The sequence below is a fragment of the Choloepus didactylus genome, chromosome 5, assembly GCF_015220235.1.
Source record: "Choloepus didactylus isolate mChoDid1 chromosome 5, mChoDid1.pri, whole genome shotgun sequence".
Lineage (NCBI taxonomy): Eukaryota > Metazoa > Chordata > Mammalia > Pilosa > Megalonychidae > Choloepus > Choloepus didactylus.
The window spans coordinates 52,108,808-52,132,880 of record NC_051311.1 but is presented as its reverse complement, the minus strand read 5'-3'; the positions used below and the strand labels follow the sequence as shown (position 1 = coordinate 52,132,880).

General features: G+C 41.4%; 1 protein-coding gene across 1 annotated transcript in view; it reads right to left on the bottom strand.

Annotated features, from left to right (window-relative positions):
• The window catches only part of KIAA1549 (KIAA1549 ortholog), a 173,563-nt gene that overhangs the window by 24,835 nt on the left and 124,655 nt on the right, over nucleotides 1-24,073 (bottom strand). Inside the window, exons 13-17 of the mRNA XM_037836064.1 lie at nucleotides 21,605-21,810; nucleotides 18,829-19,052; nucleotides 17,529-17,682; nucleotides 12,418-12,729; nucleotides 303-349 (exon numbers count right to left, since the gene is read on the bottom strand). Of these exons, the coding sequence (XP_037691992.1) occupies nucleotides 303-349; nucleotides 12,418-12,729; nucleotides 17,529-17,682; nucleotides 18,829-19,052; nucleotides 21,605-21,810 (943 nt within the window). The remainder of the gene's footprint in view (nucleotides 1-302; nucleotides 350-12,417; nucleotides 12,730-17,528; nucleotides 17,683-18,828; nucleotides 19,053-21,604; nucleotides 21,811-24,073) is intronic.

The window sequence follows — 24,073 nt, the reverse complement described above, 5'->3', positions numbered from 1 at the left end:
TATGCTTCACTGCTCTGTTAGTTCTCTGCTTTTTCTTTTCTTTTCTTTCTTTTTTTTTTTAAATATGTGTCTAGTTTTTCTAGTTTTCCTCAGAAGGAGAGTTAGTCCAAATTATCTAGTCTGTCATTACTGGAATCAGCACTTAAATCCCATCCGTTTTCCCTACTGTTTTGGTTATGTCAGGAGAACATGTAACTCTGAGTTTTGTGCCCATTCATATTAGCTAAAAGAAATGAGTTTACAAAATTAAAGTAACAACCTGTGTGAAAGAGTCATAATACATTTCCTTTTGAAAATCTTACCTTGGCAATGGGCCTGATGGGGGAGTCAGTCCATAGTCCTCATATCTCTGAAAGAAATTCACAAGAAGAGGAAGATTAATATTTGATACTTATTATGAAGTGACAACAGCAACTTCATAAATTCAGGTTTGCAGGATCAACTTTTGAGAGAATTATTTTCTCATAAAAAGTTAGCATGCTATTAGCATCTTGCCATCAAGTAATGCCAGAAGTTTCAGTTTGGGAGAATGGGCTACCAGGTTTCAGAAAAAACATAATTTCTAGATCTTTCCTTCTTTCGTATAATTAAAAATATGAATAATAGACAACTCTTCTGTGCCTGCTCTTCCCTACAGCCTCACTCTCTACAAACCCACCTCTCCTGCCAGAAAGGCAGGCCTAAGGGGCCTCATCTAGTGCAAGTGACTCTGCCAACAAGGGCCAACAGTCACCAGGTCTAGTGTGTGCCCAGTAGTAATTCAAATCCGTTCAAAAACTAAACTATGCAAATACTACATGTGGTAGAATGTTGCAGAAAGGAAAGATTACAAAGAAAACTAGGAATTAGAGAGGCCCGTAAAGATAAAGTGAGAACTTTCAGTTTATCATGCTCTGGTTCCAAGGAGGCCCAGCTACACTTCCTGCCCTTTAGTTCCATGACTATCCCCACATCCTTCAATCATCTCTTTACTTGAGCAAATTTGAGGTTTCTGTCCATTGCAACTAGGGCTCTTTGACTACAACAACATGGCATATGATTCAAGAAATATACATCTCTGAAATTTCTCATTAAATCAACATATTCTAACCCTAACATACATGAGACTCTTATTTCAGCATTTCTTTTCAACAACTCTGAGTCTTTACCTTGGAATCAGATATTTGGCAGAATAGTAACTCTGGATAGAGATCATCCAACTCAAGTCAGTTTAAAACAATCGTTTGTCTGGGATCAGAAGCTCCAGGTTAAATGCTACGTCAGCCTTGCTTCTGGGTCTGCTCTAACAGATCTTTCTTCTTTTTAAGCCGCCATTTACTGAATCTGTATTTTGTGCTGAGAATTGTAGGAGCATTAACTCAGACCAACAATAACATTAAAAAGTATGTTTACTACCTCTGTTTTAAGGTAAAACCAACTAACAAAGAAGTTAAATATTTCCTCTTAATAAGTCTTTCTGACTCCAAAGACCATTCTTTTAACCACCACACTGCACTGCTGTGGTTCCCAACCCTACTTTGCCCTGTGAACAAATTTCTACTTTGTGAGGAAAAAATAGAGGCTCTGGAGTCAGATCAGCCAAGCTACATAACTTCCCTGGCCTTTTTCCTTAGGCCAAGAAGGATATATGATTTCCACCACATAGAGTTCTGAAGGGATTATTAGATACGAAACTGTAGTCAAATTACTTCACCTTCCCACCCTCTCTATTTCCATCCTGTTGGCAGAGAGAGAGACATTGGAACCTTGACGAGTTCCTCACAAGCTAAAGGGGATTATAGAAGAAGAGAGGTAAAGAAGAAAAAGGCACTGTGATTCTTTTCCCAAATAATTAAAGAGAAACCAGAGATGGGATAAAGATTATTCATGGTGGCCCTTGTGTTTTCAGCACAGCTTGGATTTTTAAAAATTATTCATATGCAAAATAAAACAAACGAACTTAAGACTATACAGAGTACCTATTAGGATTTCAGGAGATCTATGCTAAGGGTTGAATTGCGCCACCCCAAAAGATATGTTCAAGTCCTAAGCACGTTGTCTGTTAATGTGACTTTATTTGGAAATGGGTCAATGCAAATGGACCGGTTAAGTTAAAATGAGGTCATACTGGAATTGGGAAGGCCCTTAATCCAACATAACTGGTGTGCTTACAAGGTGGGGAGAAGAGACACAGAACAGATGCAGGAGAGAAGATGGCCATGTGAAGACAGAAGCAGAGACCAGAGTTATGCTGCCACAGCCAAGGATTTCTGCCACCACCACAAGCCATGAGAGAGGCATGGAACAATTTCTTCCCTAAAGACTTCAGAGGAAGCATGGCTTTGTCAATGCCTTGATTTTGGACTTCTAGCTTTCAGAACTGTGAAACAATAAATGTCTTTTTTAAGCCATCCAGTTTGTGTCAATTTATTACAACAGCCTTAGGAAACTAAGACACCTAAATGATAAACTAAAAGCTAAGCAATAAACTCGAAGAGATACAGTGAAAAACAGCTGTCCTCTCTTTATCTGTTGTACCACTACAGCACTAGGCATTTCAACTCTATTATAGTCAGAAAAAGGATATTATTTTTCTAGAGATTTCATGTCCCAATGAAAACACACAGACACACACACAAATTCATAAAGAATGGCAGGCATTGATTTTAAGTGGGTCACACCTATCTAAAAGTTTGGAGGGAAAAATAGAATTTTAAGGTTTGAATCACCTATCTCAACAAAAATCCCATTTTAAAGCATCCTTTCTTTCTAGTCAATATAAAATAGGCCAATAGAGCAAGAGAGGCAAGTCAAATGGATGGTGGAGTCTAGGGCTAGGACTGAGGTAAAGTAACCAGACGTTAAGGGCTGCTTGTGAAATTTCTTAACTCAGGTATCCACACCTGCTACTTAGAAGACTACCCCAGAGAGGATTTAACTTTATTCAGGGAAGCAAATATAAAACCTATCAAGTGCCCCAACTCACTAATGCATAACTAATACCCTTAGGTTGGCAAAAACAAAAAAAAGGAGCATGACTGTCATCAGATGATAAATAAAAGTTCCCATGGTAACTGAAGGCACCTTGAAATCCACATTCCTGTGGTCTTTACTGTAATCAGAAGCAGATAAAGGGTGATCAGGTTCCTGCTGGCAACAAACAGTGAGTTTACAATCAACTTATAAACATGTTGGAATGATATTAGATATGCACTACAGATACAGCCAATATTCTGGTTTTTCACTAGATTAAACTGCTTCCAATAACATAAAAATACATAAGGGTAACTTCAACAGTACACAATGAGAAAACCACTGAATAACAATTTTATAAAACTCTTGATACGGATTTGAATTCTAGTTCAAAATGGTAGATTAAGGCATTATCATGGAATCTTCAATCCCAACATCTATACGCCTACAGAGGGATGGGGTGGTGATAGAATCAAACCAGCCACAGATTTCTCCATAGAAAAATTCAAGGAGCATAGGGAGCAAAAAGGAGTAACAAGCAGAGCCCAGCAGTGAACAAGTTCAGGTATGAAAGCGAGATGAGAACTTTCCCTTTGGGAAACTGAAGACAAGAGGCTCTGGGTAAGTGCTCCTCTCCATTCCAAGTCCTCCTGACATCCCGAGCAGGCATCTAGCATATTACTCTCTCAACTCCTTGGCCTGCCTGGCCACCAGAATTGTTCCACCCTGACATCCTAAATACTTGAACTGCTGTCTTGGACCCCAAACCTCTATATTTTCCCTTTTCAGTGTATCACTTATCTTTTCAATTCCATTCTCTTGCCACTTGGCCTTTCAACACATTTGTCTGATAAAGCCCTAGTCCTGGATCAATAAAATTGCTTGCTTTCTTCATGCCTATACCTGAAAGCTGATAAAACTATAGAACTTCAATTTGTGCCACTGTAATTTCACGATGATCAATCTCAACAAGGGCCTCAGTGTTGCTAAATCATTACTCCTGTGTCTCTAACCTGCTTTTCTCATTCTCTACAACAGCTACTTGAAGTCTCTACTCTCCCTGAGACCTCCTACCCTGCCACACTTCTTGCCTCATTCTTAAAAGATGACTCTCCTTTCTCTACTGTGAGAACAGAAGCCATGAGATGGCTACTCTATAGTTTGTAGTCCTAGCTGCTCAACTATAAACTTCATTGCGTCCGCACTCAACCCTTTCTTTCTCTCTCTTGTTAAACTGGAAGAAATATATCCCCTCAATTCTAAAGATAACTTACCCATCTGTACTCTGGATCCATAGCATTCATTTTCTCTCCTGTATTATCAAATTGTCCCTTTATAGTGGCTCACAGCTGGTTTTTGTCTTCTTGTTATATCAATTATTGAGAGGGAGGCATTGAAATCTGACTATAATTGTGGATTTATTTCTCCTTGAAATAATTTTTGAGGTTTGTAGCATATGTGTTTTGCTTCATGTATTTTGAAGCTCAGTTATGACAAGCATAAACATTTAGGATTGTTATGTCTTCTGGAGGAACCAACCCTTTTATTATTATGAATAGTCCTCCTCTGTATTCTTGGTAATATTCTCTACTATGAAATCTATTTTGGCTTATATTAACATAGACATTCCAGCTTTTTGTGATTAGTATTAGCATGGTATATCTTTCTCCAAATTTCTACTTTTGACCTATTTGTGCCTTTATATTTAAAGGGAATTTGTAGGTAATATATATAGCCAGGTCTTGCTTCTGATCTAATCTGACAATTGCTGCCTTTTAATAGGGATGTTTAGACCATTTACACTTAATGTGATCATTGGTAGGGCAGGATTTAAATCTACCACCTTGGTATCTGTTTTCTAGTTGTTCCATGTGTTCTTTGTTTCTTCTTTACTCTTCTTCTGCTTTCTTTTGGACTATTTTTTATGATTTCATTTTGGTTCCTTTGTTGGCTTATTAGCTATAAGTGCTATGGCTTTTTACTGGTTGCTTCAGAGTTTATATTGCACATTTTTCACTTAACACAGTCAACCTTCAAGTTATATTATTTTACTTTGCATATGGTATAAGAACATTAAAACAGTGTACTTCCATTTCTTCTCTCTTGGCCTTTGTGCTAATGTTTTCATACATTTCATACATATGCTACAAACCTCAAAATACATTATTATTTTACTTTAAACAGTTGATTATCTTTTCAAGAGATTTAAAGAATGAGGAATTTTTGTGATTACCAAATATTTACTATTTCTGGTGCTTTTCATGCACTTATATAGATCCAGACCTCCATCTGGGATCATTTTCATTCTGTCTTAAGGAATTTCTTTGACATTTCTTGTAATACAGATTTGCTCGTGATTCAGTCTTTCCATTTTTTATGTCTGAAAAAGTTTTTATTTCTATTTAATTTTTAAAAGACATTTTCACTGGGCATAGAATTCTAGGTTGACAGTTTTTTCTTTCAGTACTTTAGAAATATTCTTCTACTGTCTTCTAGACAATGAGAATTCTCCTGTCATCCTTAATTCTGTTCAACTCTATTAATGTGTCCTTTCTTCTACAGCTGTTTTAAATATCTTTAGCACTTGTTTTAAGCAATTTGATTATTATGTTTCTTGGTATACTTTTCTTCACGTTTCTTGTGCATAAGGGTTTGTTGAGCTTTGTGGATCTATGGATTTACAGCTTCCATCAAATTCAGAAATTTTTAGCTATTATTTCTTTATTTTTTTCTGTGTCTCTCTCCTCCTTTGTATATTAGTATTCAATTACATGTATATTAGTTCACTTAAAGTCCCACAACTCACTGTTCATTTTTTTTCTATTTCTTCCTTGCATTTCTTGTTGAACAGTTCTTATTACTATGTCTCCAAGTTCACTAATCTTTTCTTCTGCAATATCAACCCTGCCATTAATCCCATCCAGTATACTTTTCATCTCAGAAACTAGTTTTTTCTTTAGAAGTTTGATTTGTATTCTTTTAATTTCTTCCTTGCCTCTAATTAACATGTTCAATCTTTCCTCTAGCTTCTTGTATATATGGAACTCTATTATAACAATACTTTTAATATCCTTGTCTACTAATTTTATCATCTTGTCACTCTGGGTCAGTTACAATTAATTTATTGTTTGCCTAGTTAGTTTTGTTTCAATGCCAGGCATTGTTCGTTTTACCTTGTTGGATGATGTATAATTTTGTTTTACTATAAATGTTCTTGAGCTTTGTCTGGGTTCAGGTCTTGCTTTTATGCTTTTTAGGCAGACCAGCGTGGCTTTTTTTTTTTTTTTTTCATTTTTATTGCGCTTGTTCAGATACCATACAATTATCCAAAGATCCAAAGTGTACAATCACTTGCCCCTGGGTACCCTCATACAGCTGTGCATCCATCACACTTAATTTTTGTTCAATTTTTAGAAACTTTTCATTACTCCAGACAAGAAATAAAGTGAAAGATGAAAAAAGAAAAAAAGAAAAGGAAACTCTAATTCTCCCCTATCCCTAACCACCCCCCCTCAATTGTTGACTCGTAGTATTGGTATAGTACATTTGTTACTGTCTATGAAAAAATGTTGAAATACTACTAACTGTAGTATATAGTTTGTAATAGGTATATAGTTCTTCCCTATATGCCCCTCTATTATTAACTTCTAATTGTATTGTCATACATCTGTTCTGGTTCATGGAAGCGATTTCTAGTATTTGTACAGTTGATCATGGACATTGCCCACCATAGGATTCGGTTTTATACATTCCCATCTTTTGACCTCCAACTTTCCTTCTGGCGACATATATGACTCTGAGCTTCCCCTTTCCACCTCATTCACACACCATTCGGCGCTGTTAGTTATTCTCACATCTTGCTACCAACACCCCTGTTCATTTCCAAACATTTAAGTTCATCCTAATCGAACATTCTGCTCATACTAAGCAACCACTCCCCATTCTTAAGCCTCATCCTATATCTTGGTACCTTATATTTCATGTCTATGAGTTTACAAATTATAATTAATTCCTATCAGTGAGACCCTGCAATAACTGTCCTAATGTGTCTGGCTTATTTCACTCAGCATATTGCCCATGAGGTTTTGTCATCAACCCATTTTTTTTTTAATATGGTTTTGTTCACTCACCATACATTCCATCCCAAGTAAATAATCGATGGTTCTCTGCATGGTCATACATTTATGTGTTCACCACCTTCACCACTATCTATATAAGGGCATCTACATTTCTTCCATAAGGCAGGAGGGAGAGTCAAAGAAGGTAGAGAGGCAAAAGAAAGAGGAAAAAAAAATGACAGCTAGGAAGCAGCAAAAGGAAAAATAACCTTAAATCAAAGTAGAATAAAGAATCAGACAATACCACCAATGTCAAGTGTCTAACATGCCTCCCCTATCCCCCCCTCTTATCTGCTTTTACCTTGGTATATCATCTTTGTTATATTAAAGGAAGCATAATACAATGATTCTATTAGTTACAGTCTCTAGTTTATGCTGATTGCATCCCTCCCCCAATGCCTCCCCATTTTTAACACCTTGCAAGGTTGACATTTGCTTGTTCTCCCTCGTAAAAGAACATATTTGTACATTTTATCACAATGGTTGAATACTCTAGATTTCACCAAGTTACACAGTCCCAGTCGTTACCTTTCCTCCTTTCTTGTGGTGTCTCACATGCTCCCCACCTTCCTCTCTCAACGGTATTCATAGTTACCTTTGTTCAGTGTACTTACATTGTTGTGCTACCATCTCCCAAAATTGTGTTCCAAACCACACAGTCCTGTCTTCTATCACCCTGTAGTGCTCCCTTTAGTATTTCCTGTAGGGCAGGTGTCTTGTTCACAAAGTCTCTCATTGTCTGTTTGTCAGAAAATATTTTGAGCTCTCCCTCATATTTGAAGGACAGCTTTGCTGGATATAGGATTCTTGGTTGGCGGTTTTTCTCTTTCAGTATCTTAAATATATCACACCACTTCCTTCTTGCCTCCATGGTTTCTGCTGAGGGATCCACACACAGTCTTATTAAGCTTCCTTTGTGTGTAATGGATCGCTTTTCTCTTGCTGCTTTCAGGATTCTCTCTTTGTCTTTGACATTTGATAATCTGATTATTAAGTGTCTTGGCGTAGGCCTATTCAGATCTCTTCTGTTTTGAGTACACTGCGCTTCTTGGATCTGTAATTTTATGTTTTTCAGAAGACATGGGAAATTTTCATTAATTATTTCCTCTATTATTGCTTCTGCCCCCTTTCCCTTCTCTTCTCCTTCTGGGACACCAATGATACGTACATTATTGTACTTTGTTTCATCCTTGAGTTCCCGGAGACGTTGCTCATATTTTTTCATTCTTTTCTCCATCTGCTCCTTTGCGTGTAGGCTTTCAGGTGTTTTGTTCTCCAGTTCCTGAGTGTTTTCTTCTGCCTCTTGAGATCTGCTGTTGTATGTTTCCATTGTGTCTTTCATCTCTTGTGTTGTGCATTTCATTTCCATGGATTCTACTAGTTGTTTTTTTGAACTTTTGATTTCTGCCGTATATATGCCCAGTGTTTCCTTTAGAGCCTCTATCTCTTTTGCAATATCTTCTCTAAACTTTTTGAATTGATTTAGCATTAGTTGTTTAAATTCCCGTATCTCAGTTGAAGTGTACGTTTGTTCCTTTGACTGGGCCATAACTCTGTTTTTCTTAGTGCAAGTTGTAATTTTCTGTTGTCTAGGCATAGTTTCCTTGGTTATCCAAATCAGGTTTTCCCAGACCAGAACAGGCTCAGGTCCCAGAGGGAAGAAATATTCAGTATCTGGTTTCCCTGCGGGTGTGTCTTAGAAAATTGCTCCACCCTTTGATGCCTCGGGTCACTGTGCTTTTCTGCCCAGCAGGTGATGCCTGTTAGCCTATAATTCTTGACTGGTGTGAGGAGGTATGGCCATGTTCCCCCAGGCTCTGGGGTCTGGTTCTGAATGGAAAGGGCCCCACCCCTTTCCTCCTAGAGAAGACAGAGCCCCCAGGTGGAGGTCATTAGCATTTAAACGGTCTTGCTCTCTGCTTGTGCTGTCTCCACCCTTCCCAGAGTCACAGCCCTGGAAACTGAAAATGACTGGGGCTTTCTCCACTGAGCCAAAAAAGAAACAGACAGTCCCCTTCAGACCCAGTCCAAGGCGACCCTCCGGCTCTCCAAGGTCAGTCGTCACCCAAAGCCTCTGTCTGTTTTTTGGGGATGCATGCCTGTAGTGAGCAGTTCACACTCGCTACTTAAAACCCCAGTTGGAGCTCAGCTGAGCTATATTTGCTTGCTAGGAGAGAGCTTCTCTCTGGCACCACAAGGCTTTGCAGCTCAGGCTATGGGGTGGGGGTCTCGTGACTTGGATCCGCAGGTTTTACTTACAGATTTTATGCTGTGTTCTCGGGCATTCCTCCCAATTCAGGTTGGTGCATGATGAGTGGATGGTCTCGTTTGTCCCCCCGCAGTTATTCTGGATTATTTACTAGTTGTTTCTGGATTTTTGTAGTTGTTCCAGGGGGACTACTTAGCTTCCACTCCTCTCTATGCCGCCATCTTGCCCTGCCTCCCCCAGAGTGGCTTTTAATCTGGGGCAAATTTGGTCCTGCTACAGAGGCAAAACCCTAACTTATGCTTCCTGAATTACAAGGTTTTTCTACTTGGGCAGGTGGGAAAGGAACTTAACCCCAAGCCTGTGGGAGCCCCAAGAATTGTTCCCCCTCATCTTTGTGAATCGTTCTTTCCCCAGCCTTGGGTAGTTTCCTCATAGCTTTGCACAGATCAGTTCATAGCTGAAAACTCTCTGAAGATTTTTGGAGCTCCTGCTACATGCATTTCTCTGCTTTCCAATACTCTCTACAGAGAACTCCAACTGCCTCAGCCTCTCCAGACTCCCAAATCTGTCTCATCAATTCATGGAGACTACTGAGCTCTGCTTGGGGCTCCCCTCCCTGCACTGTGGCTATAAACTTTCTCCAGACAGTAAAGTGGAGCAATTGTAGGGCTCATCTCATGTTTCCTATTTCTCAGTAAGCCCAGTCCCTTGTGGCCTAATGTCCAATGTCATGAAAACTTACAAATTTTGTTCAGTTTTTCAGTTGTTTCAGGAGGAGGGGAGGTAAATCTAGACCCCGCTCCTCCATCTTGTCCAGAAGAGGATGCTTGTACAAGCACTTTTATTTCTCTGTCTCTGCTATGCTTCCATGCTCCCTGGAATACTCTTCTTCTTTACCTGACAACCACTAATTAGCCTTCAAGCCTCCACTTAGATATCATTTTGTACAAAAAACTTTACCAAGACTCAGGTAGGTGCTCCTCCCACACACTTTCCCCCTACCATGGCACGACCACTACACTGTATTAGAATTACTGCTTTAACAGTCTATACAACCCCCACTGGAATGTAAGAGCTGGAGAACAGGGACTCCACGTTGTGCAACACTGTACCCTCAACACCTATCAGTACTCAGAACACAGCAGGTGCTCCTTAAATACACCTGAATGAATAAAGAAGCGAAAGAAGCTTAAAGTGAACAGATGGCAGCTGTACCTGCATTCATTTTATCACTGAGTTCTGTTCTGTATCATCCATTTCCTTAAAGGTTATAAAATAGCAGTTGTAATTATGAAGTAGCTCAATATTTATTTGATTTATTAGTATTTATTCTGTTTTAAAAAGCCATATTTTAATATTAATTACTAGATTGAATGGTATTTTTTCCCACATGCTAGCAGTCATCCACAGTGCAGACACAGTGCCTACCATGCCTTGGAGAAAACAATCCATTATTAAGGGCACATTGCAAATTCAAGCCGATTACAGAGATAAAAACTCTTTTAATATGTTTATTGCCACCCAATTTCACCCTAACGTTGACAACAAAACGAGAGGAATCCAGTATAAACATTCTCTGAAGAACAAATTTAAATTGTAACTGTGAAGGTTAATTTTATGTGTTGATTTTGCTAGGTTATGGTGTCCAGCTGTCTGGTCAAACACTGGTTTAGCTGTTACTGTGGAGGTATTTCATAGTTGGGATTAGCATCTACAATTAGTTAACTTCAAGTAAAGGCGATTATCTCCATCAATATGGGTAGACCTCATCCAACCAACTGGAGGTCTCAAAAGAGAAAACTGAGAGTTTCAAGAATCACAAGGAATTCTGCCTTGAGATTCTACAATCTTCCCTGGTATTCCCTAGAGAGTCAGAGTAAAGACTTCAACATCACTCCTCCTGGAATTTTCAGCCTCCAACCTGCCTTATAAAATCCAGACTTGCCAGCCTCCACAATTGTGTGAGCCAAGTCTTTAAAATAAACAAATAAACACACACACATACATACACTGCCAGGGAAGTCACAGATACACACTCATGTCCCAGCCCTCACCTATCCCCTGCTGGTTTTCCTTTTGTGTGCAGATATTTCAGTCTGTTTCCATTCTGCAGCCTGAAGGAAATGTTAGATCTAATGAAAAGGCATGAGCAGACCTGAAGCCCAGAGACTGGGAACAAGCAGCCCCAGATGAGTATCAGGAAGGGAACTCTTAATGGCAGTCCCCCTGGGTGTGTAAATACTCAACACTCAAAACAGCCCATGGTCTCTCCTCCAACATAAAGTGGGCTCCCCGGGAGACCGGCCACAATGGGATCTCTTTCCCTGCTCTTCTGGACCTTTCGTGCTGTGTAAGTAATACAGTGGTCACTTGCTGGAAGTTTCTGTTGTGCCTGAGGCTGGGTTCCCAGGATGCACCATGTGGCAACTCACTCCACGCACACACAAACACATACCCTGAAAGTCTGATGGTTCTATTTTTCTGGAGAACCCTGACTAATACAGTGACCTATTAATTTCTCTCCAGAATCATATCTTTTGGTGGTCCAAACATTTCATCTGAAATTAGCAGAAAACAGCGATACTTCCTTGAGTTTACTTCTTCTCCAGGTCTTGAGAAAGTACATTGGAAAGGAATGAACTAAGAAAAAAATAAAGAATAATAAAGGCAGAAAGGCTGAAATGCCAATTCTCAAGAAAAAGTTTGATATTTGCAAATGGTTGTCTCTGTCTGGTTGTGGACCAGCTGCCTCCACTCACAGAGCCTCAAGGGCCTCCAGTACTCAGGTAGTTATACAAGAAGTTAAATGACTTAAGCACATTCTAAGCTGCACCCTTTTTGGAGACATCAATGAGTATGTTTTGGCAGTTACAAAATTGTGAAGAGCCCAGGAAGATGATTCCATAAAATCCCCCCTTCTCTCTGTCACATTCTTCAACAATCTAAGCTGCATAAAAAGATTGCTTCTAATATTAAGAATGAACTTAGTAGAAGATAATGAAAACTAAGACCCATCATCCAAGCTCTAAGTCTGATCATATGCAATCAGAGTGCTGCAGGGATTCTGAAAGTGAAGCAGTCAGGCAATGAAATGCCAAAATCTTGCCCATAAGAGAACTCCAGGAGTCCAGCACTTACACTGCATGGGTTGTTGGCCGTCTGAGCCGGGCTGCAGAAGGACCCCCACTGTGTGGCTCGTCTCTCTTCCCGGGAAGGGGTGCTGTTCACAGGCAGGCCGGCTGGGACCCCAGGGCCTGCACTCACAGCTGGCTGGGTGCTGGGAGCCACGAGGGCAAAGGCGTCGTCCAGGAGGGAATGCATGGTTTGGCGTGCCTCCTCGATGGATGGCTGGGGTGGAATGTACTGAGAGGCCGGGAAGGGCAAGCCTGGATATCTTCCCAGCTCAGCCGAGGATGGGGTCTGCACATCTGCCGGGAGGTCAGGATCAGACTACGGGGGGGAAATGCCAAAGGAAAGAATCAGACAAGAGGTTCTCTGATGACCCCAAAATAAAACTCTAGGACCAAAACAGCATTTAACATTCTGTACTGACATGGAGGAAAAGGTCTTCCATTAAGAATTAAAAAAAAAGATAGCTGAGAATGTGCATTACATTATATGGGAACAAAAAGCTTGAATTGAGAAAAAATGTTAACAGTAAAAACATTCAACAGGCATTTGTCCAGCAAAACTCAACTATCTGAAATGTAGTCAAGAACCCATTAGTATATATCTATTTTAAAAGTCCCTAAGAAGCCAAAAGAGATGTCTCAAAGACTATATACTAATAAACCCAGTCATTTTCCTTAGCTATAGAAACCAAAGAGTAAAGCAGTCTACTGAGTATTATCAACAGCAAAAAAGTCCTACACTCCAACCCCCAAAACATTTCAGTCACCATCATGTTACAATTGTATGTGTATGTGTGTAAAAACAATTCAACAACTATAGTAAACAGCAGCAGTTACTCATTCAGAAAACTTGTGTCTTTAAAATTGAGGTATCTCTGAGTAACATGAGTCAGGAAGAAAGGTTTAAATTAGGTTCTATACCTACCATTTAAGAGGCAGGAATATAAGTAACTGGAATAAGATTTCTTTTAAACCTTATTTCCTGATACTGCTTTAAGAGCAAAATGTTGCCATAATATGTACTGGGTAAATTCTCAGAGGCCAAAAAGGAATGGTAGAAGAGTCCTTTCTGGTCTCAGTGGCACCATAAGCCCAAATATCCCTGCAGCTGAAACTGAAACCCTGAAGAGCAGTTTTGCACAAGGGGCTGGTGATCCCATTCCCTCTGTGAGAAAGGATGGACTCGTCTGTCCAGAATGCTTTGATGCTTCGCTGGCCCATGGTTTGGCTCAGCTGGTTGGCTCACTCTACTCAAGGAGCCAGGGAAGACACTTTCAGATCTGTTTGGATCAGTACGTCCACTACAAAGAAATACTCAATACCATAGACACATGCCAACTGTCTGGAAAATGCTTCTTAATGATTATGTTCTGTCCAGTGGATGACCAGTGAGTTATAACTCATGCCAGCACCAAACCCTAAGGGCAGCAGTTGCTTACCTCCAGAGGGAAAGCAATATTACAAACTGGAAAACCCACAAACAGCCCACAGACTGGATCTGCTTGGCCTGCACAGTCTTTTTAAAAATAGATAACCAATATTTTTAAAACCTGGATATTTCATATTAAAACTCAGATTTCTGGATTCTGTTGACAGAATCTGAAGCCCTGGCACTGCCGTGCCCTTATGCCTACACAGAAACAGCCCATTCTGCTGCCCTCTTGAGATGGACCAGGTGCTCTCCTATTTATGATCATCCTCGTCCCCATCCCCTCGGCAGCCTCACTCTTATGTACGTTACACGCTGGGCCCCATACGTTGTTTCTCCCAAACAGTCACATCCCAGGAAAGGTTCTGCTAAGTGACACTTATCATTAGGAATTCTTAAAAAGGATTTTGGTCCCCACAGGCAGTCTATGATTTATGAGGTAATATCAAAAGGAATCTGTGATCCTTTCCTTATGAAATAGATAAAAGGTCCACACACCTGCTCTTCTTCAATTCTTAGTTTCCTTCAGGTTCCGACAGGAAGCCTGTGGTTGGTAGTTTAACAATTCACTGGTAGAGAGAAGGAAAAGTGTGTCTGGGAAAACACCTTACTGGTAAGTAAGAGGGTTTCGCTAAAGTATCCCTGGCAGAGGTTCCATAGTTGACTATATGGCTATATTATAAAAAAGCGAACGGAATGGTCACATGAAAAGCTACAGGTTCAAACAGATTCCACTGTAGGGAAAGGATCTTAATACACACTTGAGGAGAGTCCCTAAGAGCTATGGCCACTGCCAATCTTACCCTTAGTGGTCACAATTTTAGAGAACATTTAATTTTTATAGCAAGAAAGACATGTTCTGAAGGTGGGAAGCAAGGTGCTCTTAGGTGCTCTTTGGCCCCAGGAATCGTGCCAAGAAGGCAAAGAACTACAGAGCCATGACGTTAGAGCTTCTTGTTCTTTCATCTTCTATTCCCTCCTCATTTTGCAGGCTAGACTATCAGTAATCTGCCGGCCAGGAGGAGGTCTTACTCATTTTTCTATATCCCAACATCCAGCATTGTGTTTCACATGTAGATAGTACTCAAATGATGACTGAGGTCTAGGGAAGTTGAGATTTACCCAGGATCCCTGAGTTTGAATTTGAATTCTATTCTCCTGAACTCCAGCCTGGTAACTGTTGTTATTCAATGGTGTTTCCTTTGTGCAGAAATATGTTCACCCATAACTCTACAGAAATTCATTATGAATATTTTCACCTTTAGTCATCAGAGAGAACATATTTGGTTCCTGTTTTATAGCCTTCTGTAGATATAAGAGGATAGTCATACACCCTGTTTTGTCCAGGACAATCCTAATTTATGCCTGTTGTCCCAACATAATAATTAACTGTGCCCCCTTTCACTCTCATGAGTGTTCTGGTTTGGATGATAAATATTTCAGGGGTTGGCAAACTTCTTCTGTAAAGGTCCAGGCAGTAAAGTCTCTGGCACCTACTCGACTCTGCTGTTTCAATAAAACTTTATTACAAAAATAGGCAGCAGGCTGGATCTGGCCTGAGGGCTGTAGTTCGCAGAGGAGGAATTATAATGATAACCCTAATCATAAGGAACCAAGGAGTATTTCCTTTGCCTTAGGGAAATACAGCCCTTGAGGAGAAGATATTTTGAAGAGAAAGTGGAAATGTTGAAATAATTTTAAAAAAAGAACCACATTTATTACATACCTAATATGATCCTAAAAAAAAAAGGATGAGTTCCAAGTAAGGCTTTATCTTTGAATGTATGTGGTTAAGAATTTTTAGGGAGAGGAAGTGAAAAATACGTCCCTCTGACGGAGATTTTCATTTTAGGGGCTCTCTGAAACAGGAACCATTGGAGACAAGCAGCAGACTGATGCAGGGGTCTCAGGAAGGGCTTCTTTCTACCTGCTGCACTTTCTGCTAAGAAAATAAGGATGGTCCAGGTCACCACAAAAGAACCCTGATGGACGGAGGCAAATGAGGAGAGCAAGGGAAGTCAGGTTATTTCCGATACAAAATTAAATGGCACTGGATGACCAAACTCAGGGCCATTAAAAAAAGAAGGGGTGGGAGAATAAAAAGACTCCCCTATGGATAACTTGGAGAGAATGAGCCAGGCTGAAGCGGGAAAAAGGAACGCGTCCCCTTCTTCCATACAGAAGTTACATTCAACACAGTCTGCAAGGCCCTGCACAAGACAGAGCCAGAAAGGCTGCTCCAGCTGCCCACCTTCAGGAGCCGAGGGTTCAGCCATCTCGGGATCAAGCCAAACACGAGACGCCGTGGACAGAACACCTTTTTGAAAACTCGGCAGCACAAGAGCACCATCTACTGTAAGAACAGCCAGGGAGACATCCTCTGGCTACAGAGCAGACCACTGGGAATCTAACAGAATGTAACCACTTGGTTAATTCTACCAAGGAGGTATGTAGTCTAATTTGTAGACCTTCTGACTCTCTGGAATTGCACCAAATATGAGTAGTTTGTGAAAGTCACAGGCCATCTTTAGGACACTAGAAATACATAAGTGAGCCCCTCTCAAGGAAAAAAAACCAGCGGATCATGGCTATATTATATTTTGGCTCAATGTCATTTGGCACATTTGTGTATTTATATTTACTGCCTTTCAGTGCAGTATAATTTGAGGTAATATCAAATTACTTGTATAATTTGAGAAAACCCCAAACCTCAGCTGATTACATAAGCTCTATCTGAAGTTATCATGTACAACACAAATCCCTTTTCCAAGGATGTGTATTTTGCTGAACACAGTTTCTTTCTAACGAGGACGGCTTCTGTGAGGTTGCCTCCAGGAGAAGGAAAGGGCGCCATACAACACGGCAGGGCTGCACCCCGGCACAGGGCTTTAGGAGTGCACTCTACCTCCCCAGCACAGCCAGCGTTAGCCGCATCTGGCTGTCCCTCTCTGATGAGCTTGGAGGTGGGAGTGTTTGTCTTTGTGTTTGTGTTTCTCACAGCCCCATAGTGGGGCTAGCGCTTATTCCCAACTCAGTGAGGTCTGTGTATGTGTGCATCTTAATGCTATCAATGTCCACCAACTCTGTGTCCCTTTCTGTGTGTGTGTGTGTGTGCGCGCGCACGCGTGTGGGTGTGTGGAAAGGGGAGTTTAATTCTTTGTATCTTAATTTCCATAAAGCCCGTTTTCCCATAAAAGTAAGAAATATATTAGGAAACACAGTATCTTTGCAGCATGGCTGGGAAGGGCAAAAAACCCTAAACACTCATCTTGCCACAAGAAACACAAATAACCCCTAGTAGTTCTGGGGTGAGAGGGGGGTCAGGGAGGAGAACCTTCTGGATGTTTCTCTCTCCCTCTTTTCCAATGAACCCCAAGAAGTGCTCATTCTGAAGCCTGAGAGGTTAGAGCTTGAATAAAGATAAGTAAAACATGGAGTATGTTTCCAGAGGTATTGCCCAGCAGCCCCTGCTTTGCACGACTTGAGTCTCCCATGAGGGAGCCAATCTCCTCACACCCCCACTCCCACCCCTTCATGACCCAGCTAGCCCTGGAATGTGGGTGCATGGCAAAGCCCCTGGGCTTCATCAACACACAGGACAGCAGCCACCACTGTCCTCCTCTCCCATCGGTGCATTTCCTAAGAGCCACCTGACTCTGATTACAGAAACAGGAGACGGCATTACGCACTGGGCATCCGATATAGGCAGAGTTGTGGACACCGGGAGGCCTTTTGTAGGTGCCGTCACTGTCTGTGGTAATCAGTCTGTCCTTCTCAGCATCAGCAGGGCAGCCATTGACCTGGTGTTTCCGGCGTGGCTTAGGAGATCGTTTTAACCGTGAGCTGCCAGGAAAAAAGAGAAAAAGAAGTTATTTTCATAGGAAAGAAACTTTCTTGCCTCTGACTTACTGACTAAACACGAAGTATTTCCTTAGTTCCTATGATGTGCTGGTCACTGTAGCAAACACCACATAGGACATAAGCAAAGTCTAAGACAGAGTCTCAGTTCTAAGTGAGCTCTTAAGTCTATGTGGGCAGATGATACCAACACATATGGAACAAGAGAGAATAATACAACACAACATATAAGCACAGCATATGTTAGATATACAGATATTCAGGAAAGAGAGAGGTCATTGTGAGCTATTAATATTATCACTGGCTAAATGAGACCTGAACTAGGTCTTGAAGATGTGGGAAGAAGATTTAATATGCACACCAAGGGCCAGAAACAGGGATGCAGACAGAATGTTTGGGGGACAGTTGGGTGACCATCTAATGGAATGGAAGGTCTGTCTATGGTATGGTACCCCGGAAAACAGATGGAATGCAGAGGCAGGACCCCACCTGTCACTGGAGTGCAGATTCCCTGTGGCAGGAAACAAAAGCCAGAAAAGGTTTGAGCAGGGAAAAGCACATGTGAGAGCAGTGTTTAAACAAAATGGAGGCAGGAGTCTGGGGGCCAGTGGGAAGGTAAAACCCAAGGCTGGCTGGAGCAGGTAGGGGGAAATGTGGAGACAAACCAGGTACCAGACCTGGGTGACTAAACATAGGAGATGAAAGAGAAGGATGACAGGAGAGTGAAAACCAAGGAAGCTACCGGAGGGGCTGGTGGGAGAAGGAAAGGATGACAGCAATTTCAGACACTTTGAATTTGAGGAGAAAAAATTAAATCTGAGGCTCCTGCACATGCAGGAGGAGAGAATGCAAGTGGTCACCTCGATGACAGAAGCTAGAAAAAAGTCCTCCCGGTAACCTACACAGCCTTCCTGTGTATGAACCTCTTTAACTGATTTTCAGAGACTGTTCACTTAAAAATGCACGAGACCCTTTTAACACAGGTAATCCAAAAGCAGAGGGCACCCTATTTGACTTCTGTGAGCTGGTGATGAGCTGGTGCTGCTGCCAGAGACGCGCAGAGATCCAGGCACTTCCGCCCCAGCTCCGCCCCAGCCCCGCCGCTGCACCGCCGCCCGGACCCCGCCCCACCTCTTCCTGGGCTCGATGAACACGGTGGGCACGCTGGCCGTGGGGTCCAGGATCTTGTCAATCTGCATCTGCGCCCGGCGGTACACCCGGTGACGCTCTTTGGTGTCGCCCGAGGACAGGTCGTCCACCACTGGGAACTCGTAGTGGCCGCGGCGCTTGGCGCGGAGCCGGATCTTGTTTCGGTGATGTTCGATCTCTGACTTATGCCGCAGCGCAGTCTGAATCTGAAGAGGGACAGTGTGATCATTGCTTAAGGGGCACAGAGCTTCTGTGACAGGGGATGAAAAAGTATTAGTAATGTATGGTGGTGGCGATACCACAACATTGTGAATGTAATTAATACCAATGAATTACACTTAAAAATGGTTAAAATGGCAAATGTTATGTTACACCACGATAAAAAAAATTAATTTAAAAAAGGAAGGAGATGAGAGAAAGGGAGAAAATGTATGCTTTCAGAGGTTTCTGTGGTACACCTTTAAGAAAGCCTTCCTGTGACTTCCCTTCTTCCCCGCCATGATAGGCTGTCTGCAGCTCTGACTGAGCCACTAGAAGCAGTGATAAATACCCTGAGGCAGGCACCACAGACACCCACGAGCAGTGAACCTGCTGAGAGCCAACTAGCTTTATTCCCAGAAACCGTGGTGGTGTATTTTAGAGGGTAAGTCATTTTCCTCCAAAGTAGGAAAAAATACCTCAAAGCTTTAAAATTGGGCAGTAACAGCTTTGAAGATACATTTATTTGGCAACTAGATTTAATACCCCTTGAGAAAAGAATAAATATTTTCCACTGAATAATATCACTACTTTAGAGATTTCTAATTAAGTCTGATAGATACAAAGAAAATATGTGCATTATACAATAGACAGCCTATTTACTGATAATTACCTAGTATTACCAAAACAAGTTCTCTGACATGAGACACCCTCCCCACCTCAAAGTGGAGGCATTTATTTGGAAACATGTCAATGCTGGCTACATAGGACCTGCACTAGGTCTTGAATAATGGGTAGGATCTAAGGACTAGGAAGGGATGTAGGAAGAAGATTTAAGGTGCAGGCACAATCATGCCAAGGGCCAGAAATGGGACAGCAAATAAAATATTTAGGGGACAATGAAGGGGCCATCTAATGGAGTAGAAGTTCCATCTATGGAAAACAGAGTGGAAACCACCTTTCAGGCAATGGAAGGGCACAGCTTTTATTAAGGTGTGTTCTGTTGATTTGTAAGCATTGAGCTCTGCTGCAGAGGTCTTAATATCAAGCAAGACTAAAACAGAGGGAGAGAGGGGAAACCAAGCTAGGAATCTGATTGGGAAGAAAAGAGCAGGACCCACAGCCCAAGGTAAGATGTGGCAATGCCACAGTGGACCAAAGCCATGTACTCTGAGGTTGTCTGAGGAGAGCCAGCTGGATGAGGTCCGTGGTGACCTACCAGCAGCAGTATTAAGAGTCCCTCTTACTCTGTCAGGACTGAATTGTTTTTTAAGACATAGGAGTTCCTCCAGAGGGAAAAGATATGCTTGGAATTTCCACCAGAACCTCCTATTGAGAAAACGTAAGACCTTCCTTCAAATTTAAATGTGTGAAGCACATAGTTGCTGCAATGGTATTGATAATGGTCTTCTTCTTAAATTGGGTGGTAGATACCTGGATTTTCACTCTATTATTATGCCTTATAATCAACATATATGTTACCTATATCTGTACACATGTATCAAACACCACAATGAAAGGTACTAAAAGAAAAGAATGTAGATATATGTTCTCCAGCCATGAGCCTCTAGGAGGCCACAGGCCTGGTGACTGCATTCTCCTCTTTCTTTCCACCAGATGGAGGACCCACTCCAGGGTGCTGACACATGGCAAGTCTTACATGGACACAAGTACCATGAGACTTAGGGCGACAGGGCTAGGCTAGGATTGGAGCCATGCTGGGCTAGGGCTCCTGAGGAGTGGTGTAAGGAGGCGGATCCAGCTCGGTCTTCCAGGATTCACTAGAATACAGATCTATCAGGATCACAAAGTATGCTGTGTCAGGATTCCCCCAGACCACCACCAAGTTCAATGATTGGCTAGGAAGACTCTCACAGGACTCAGCATACAGTACTCATGGCCAAGATTTATTACAGCGCAAGGATATAAAGCAAAATCAGCAAGGGAGAAAAGGCACGTGGGGTGAAGACCAGAGGAAGCCAGATACAAGCTTCTAAGAATCCTCTGCCACTGGAGTTACACAGGACACACTTAATTCTTCCCGCAGTGAGCTGTGACAATATGTGTGAATGTTATCATCTACCAGGGAAGCACATTAGACTCAGTGCCCAGGGCTTTTATTGGGTACCTCCTGCCCGGCTCCCAGAAGGAAATTCCAGGCTCCCAGAAGGAAAACAGATGTTTAGCATAAATCATATTGTTTGTAAAAGCAGTCTAGGAACAGTGAGTCACTCTTATCAGTTCTAGGAGTGGTGGGAACACTCCTGAAATCCAAGTTCCCAGCCAGTCAAGGGCAAACCCTGCCAGCAGGCCTTTCTAAGGATCGCAGTCTCAGGCCTGCTACGTTAACTCTTTTCTGCACATCTACTAATGAGGCTAACAATAACCTTGAACAGCATCTCATCTAAAATAACCAAGTTTAGTATTTAAAGTTAAGAATACTTGTCAGCAGCTCATATCTTTAGTAATCTTTTGTCATTGGAACTTTCACTCAGTTTTAAGCCCTGACCAAATAAGAATGCTAGTTTTTTTTAATGCACTTTTTAATAAGAAAAAATACCTCTTTGTTAATTTTGTTGGTTTCTGCCACTCGGTCAGCCAGTATGGGATGCTGAACTGGAGGTGCTGGGATAGGCTGCATGGCAATCAACTGGATCTTACTGGGGACCCGCCGACTGGCCTCCGAGGAGCGGGAAATTCTGTCCACGTGCTCAAAGATGGAGGCCGAGGAGTGCTGCTCCTTCCCTGAACTGGGTGGTGGGGGCACTGAAACAGAGGGAAAAGCAAAAAGCTCGTCATCCTAAAGAAATAGTAAAATAATCAAAATTATGCATTTTTCCTTAAAGAATCCTTAGAAGGGCCCCTGACTAAAAATATATCGCCACTCCAGTGGCAGAGTACTTCAATTTTCACTATCTGAGTGTAAATTTTCTGGGTTAAATATCATCTCTTTAGCCTCCTTATTGACAATACAAATGCCCTTAGAAAAGTTGTCAAGGAATCATTTATGTCAAAAATTGCTCTGTTTTATCTACATGTGTTTCAAATTCTTCAGTGAGAAAAGGAAAGGTCAGGAGGAGCCTGTTGTTGCTCAGTTAGTCAATAATCAATTTATAGAACTTAAAAGAAAAATGTTTATAGCAGCTCTGAGTCAGCTATCTTTTGGAAGTGAGCTCACTGGAGGAATATAAATATAGTTGCCAAGGAAATGCTCTACTGTTGAGAGAGAAAAAAAAAAAAGATGAGGGAATTGTGAACATGCAGGCTTGTATTGGTTAACAGTGAACATTTCTGGCTTTTCAGTTCTGATGTAGAAAGAAAACAAAATTGAAGAGGCATGGAAAGAAAAAACTGTTGCCTGCAGGGAATTGGTTCCCACTTTAAAAAGATGATGAGGGGGTGAACAGATAGAAAGAGCTCTACAGAGCTAGTTAGACACCTAAGAAGATGAACTAATGCCCTCCCTCTGACATGCCACACTCAGTCAACAACAAGCTCTGGGCACGGCTTTTAAAGTAAATGGCCAGCAGGCCCATAGAAGGAGTGAGAACATGTAGAAAAGGTTTGCAAACAAAAGGTTTGCAATTCAGCATCAGTAGAAAATATAAAGTTTTCTCCTCAGTGTAAAAAAGGTAAAGAGGTAAGCAAAGCAGTAAGAAATAGTAGTTGATATTTTATATAACGAACACATGCCATTGGTATGGAAGTCTTTCTATTTCCTCTCAACTTGAACTGTATTTATTTGTTATCCCAAGCGATTAGAAATTATTTATATAGACTACTTGAATGAATGATGTCTCTCTTAGTGGGAAAGCATGGTTGTGTGGATTCAGGTTATCTCAGGCTTCCTTTCCCTCGCTCAGGCCTGGTGGGAGCCTGACAATTTGTGCAATGCAAATGAAGCCAGGCATCACCACTGATCTTGGGGCAACTACTCAAGTTGCAGGCATAACACCTAAAAGGAGATAATTAGCTTCGACAGATAGGCTAGTCTTCCCAACCCCAAGTTATAAAGTAACAGCACATGTCGCAAGGGTAGCATTAAGCTACTGATACCCATAGGTGAGGTGACTTTCCTGCAGAACAGTATAAAGACCAGGGTGGCTGGGAGCTCGGAGTACAGGTGGTGGAGAAAGAAAGCCCCTCCCTATTGTGCTGTTAAGCCCTGCCCAGTACAGGAGCTGCAGGCCTGCCTGTGCTGCCACCCCATCCCCTCCGCAGTGCGGTCACAGATCCTGGCTCTGTAATTCACCAACCGCAACCTGAGAAGCAGGGGACACACAGGCTTTAGGCATCTCTCTGCAGAGCTGAGGGACTAAGCGGAGGACAGGAAGTAAGGAGCTTTCATATTGCCTGGAACCAAGCCTTTTGAAATGGCTGAAAAGAGTATTCTTAAAAAAAAAATTATTTGTTTGAAATTTCAAAAAGGAAGAGGAAATTTAAAAAAGCAAAGGAAAAACTGGGTTATTTTTATTTTTTCCTATGCATTGTACAAATTTTAAAAAACTACCTGTATAATAATGACCAATAGAAAGGTCCCTGCATACATACAGGGGAAAAGCAAAAAACTTGTCATCCTGCTTTAAGCAAGTATGAACTTTGGATTAAAACCTTTTTCTCTTCAAATATTATTTAAAAAAAAAAGATAATGATAGAAATTACAGTATAGGAGAGTGTCACCAAAGCAGAATGACAGAGGAAAGGGCAGTCTGAATTACTGAAATGCCAAAGTAATAGAAAATTTTAAAAGAAATATTATTTTATTATCTATCTGTAAATATAGTCAAACTGCCTTGTTATAAATGCCGGTGATGCAATTAATATCCTGTGGGACAGAGATCACACTTCTTTCTTTCCATCACCATATCCCCAGCACCTAACACATCATAAGCACTTAATAAACATTTGCCAATCGGATGAATAAATGACTCCAGTCACGTTGGCTAACTTTATAAAAGTTTACCTTGATGAGGCCTTTGGGAATCTGCCTTAATAAAAAGATGAGAAGTAACAATTTGTGATCTCAACC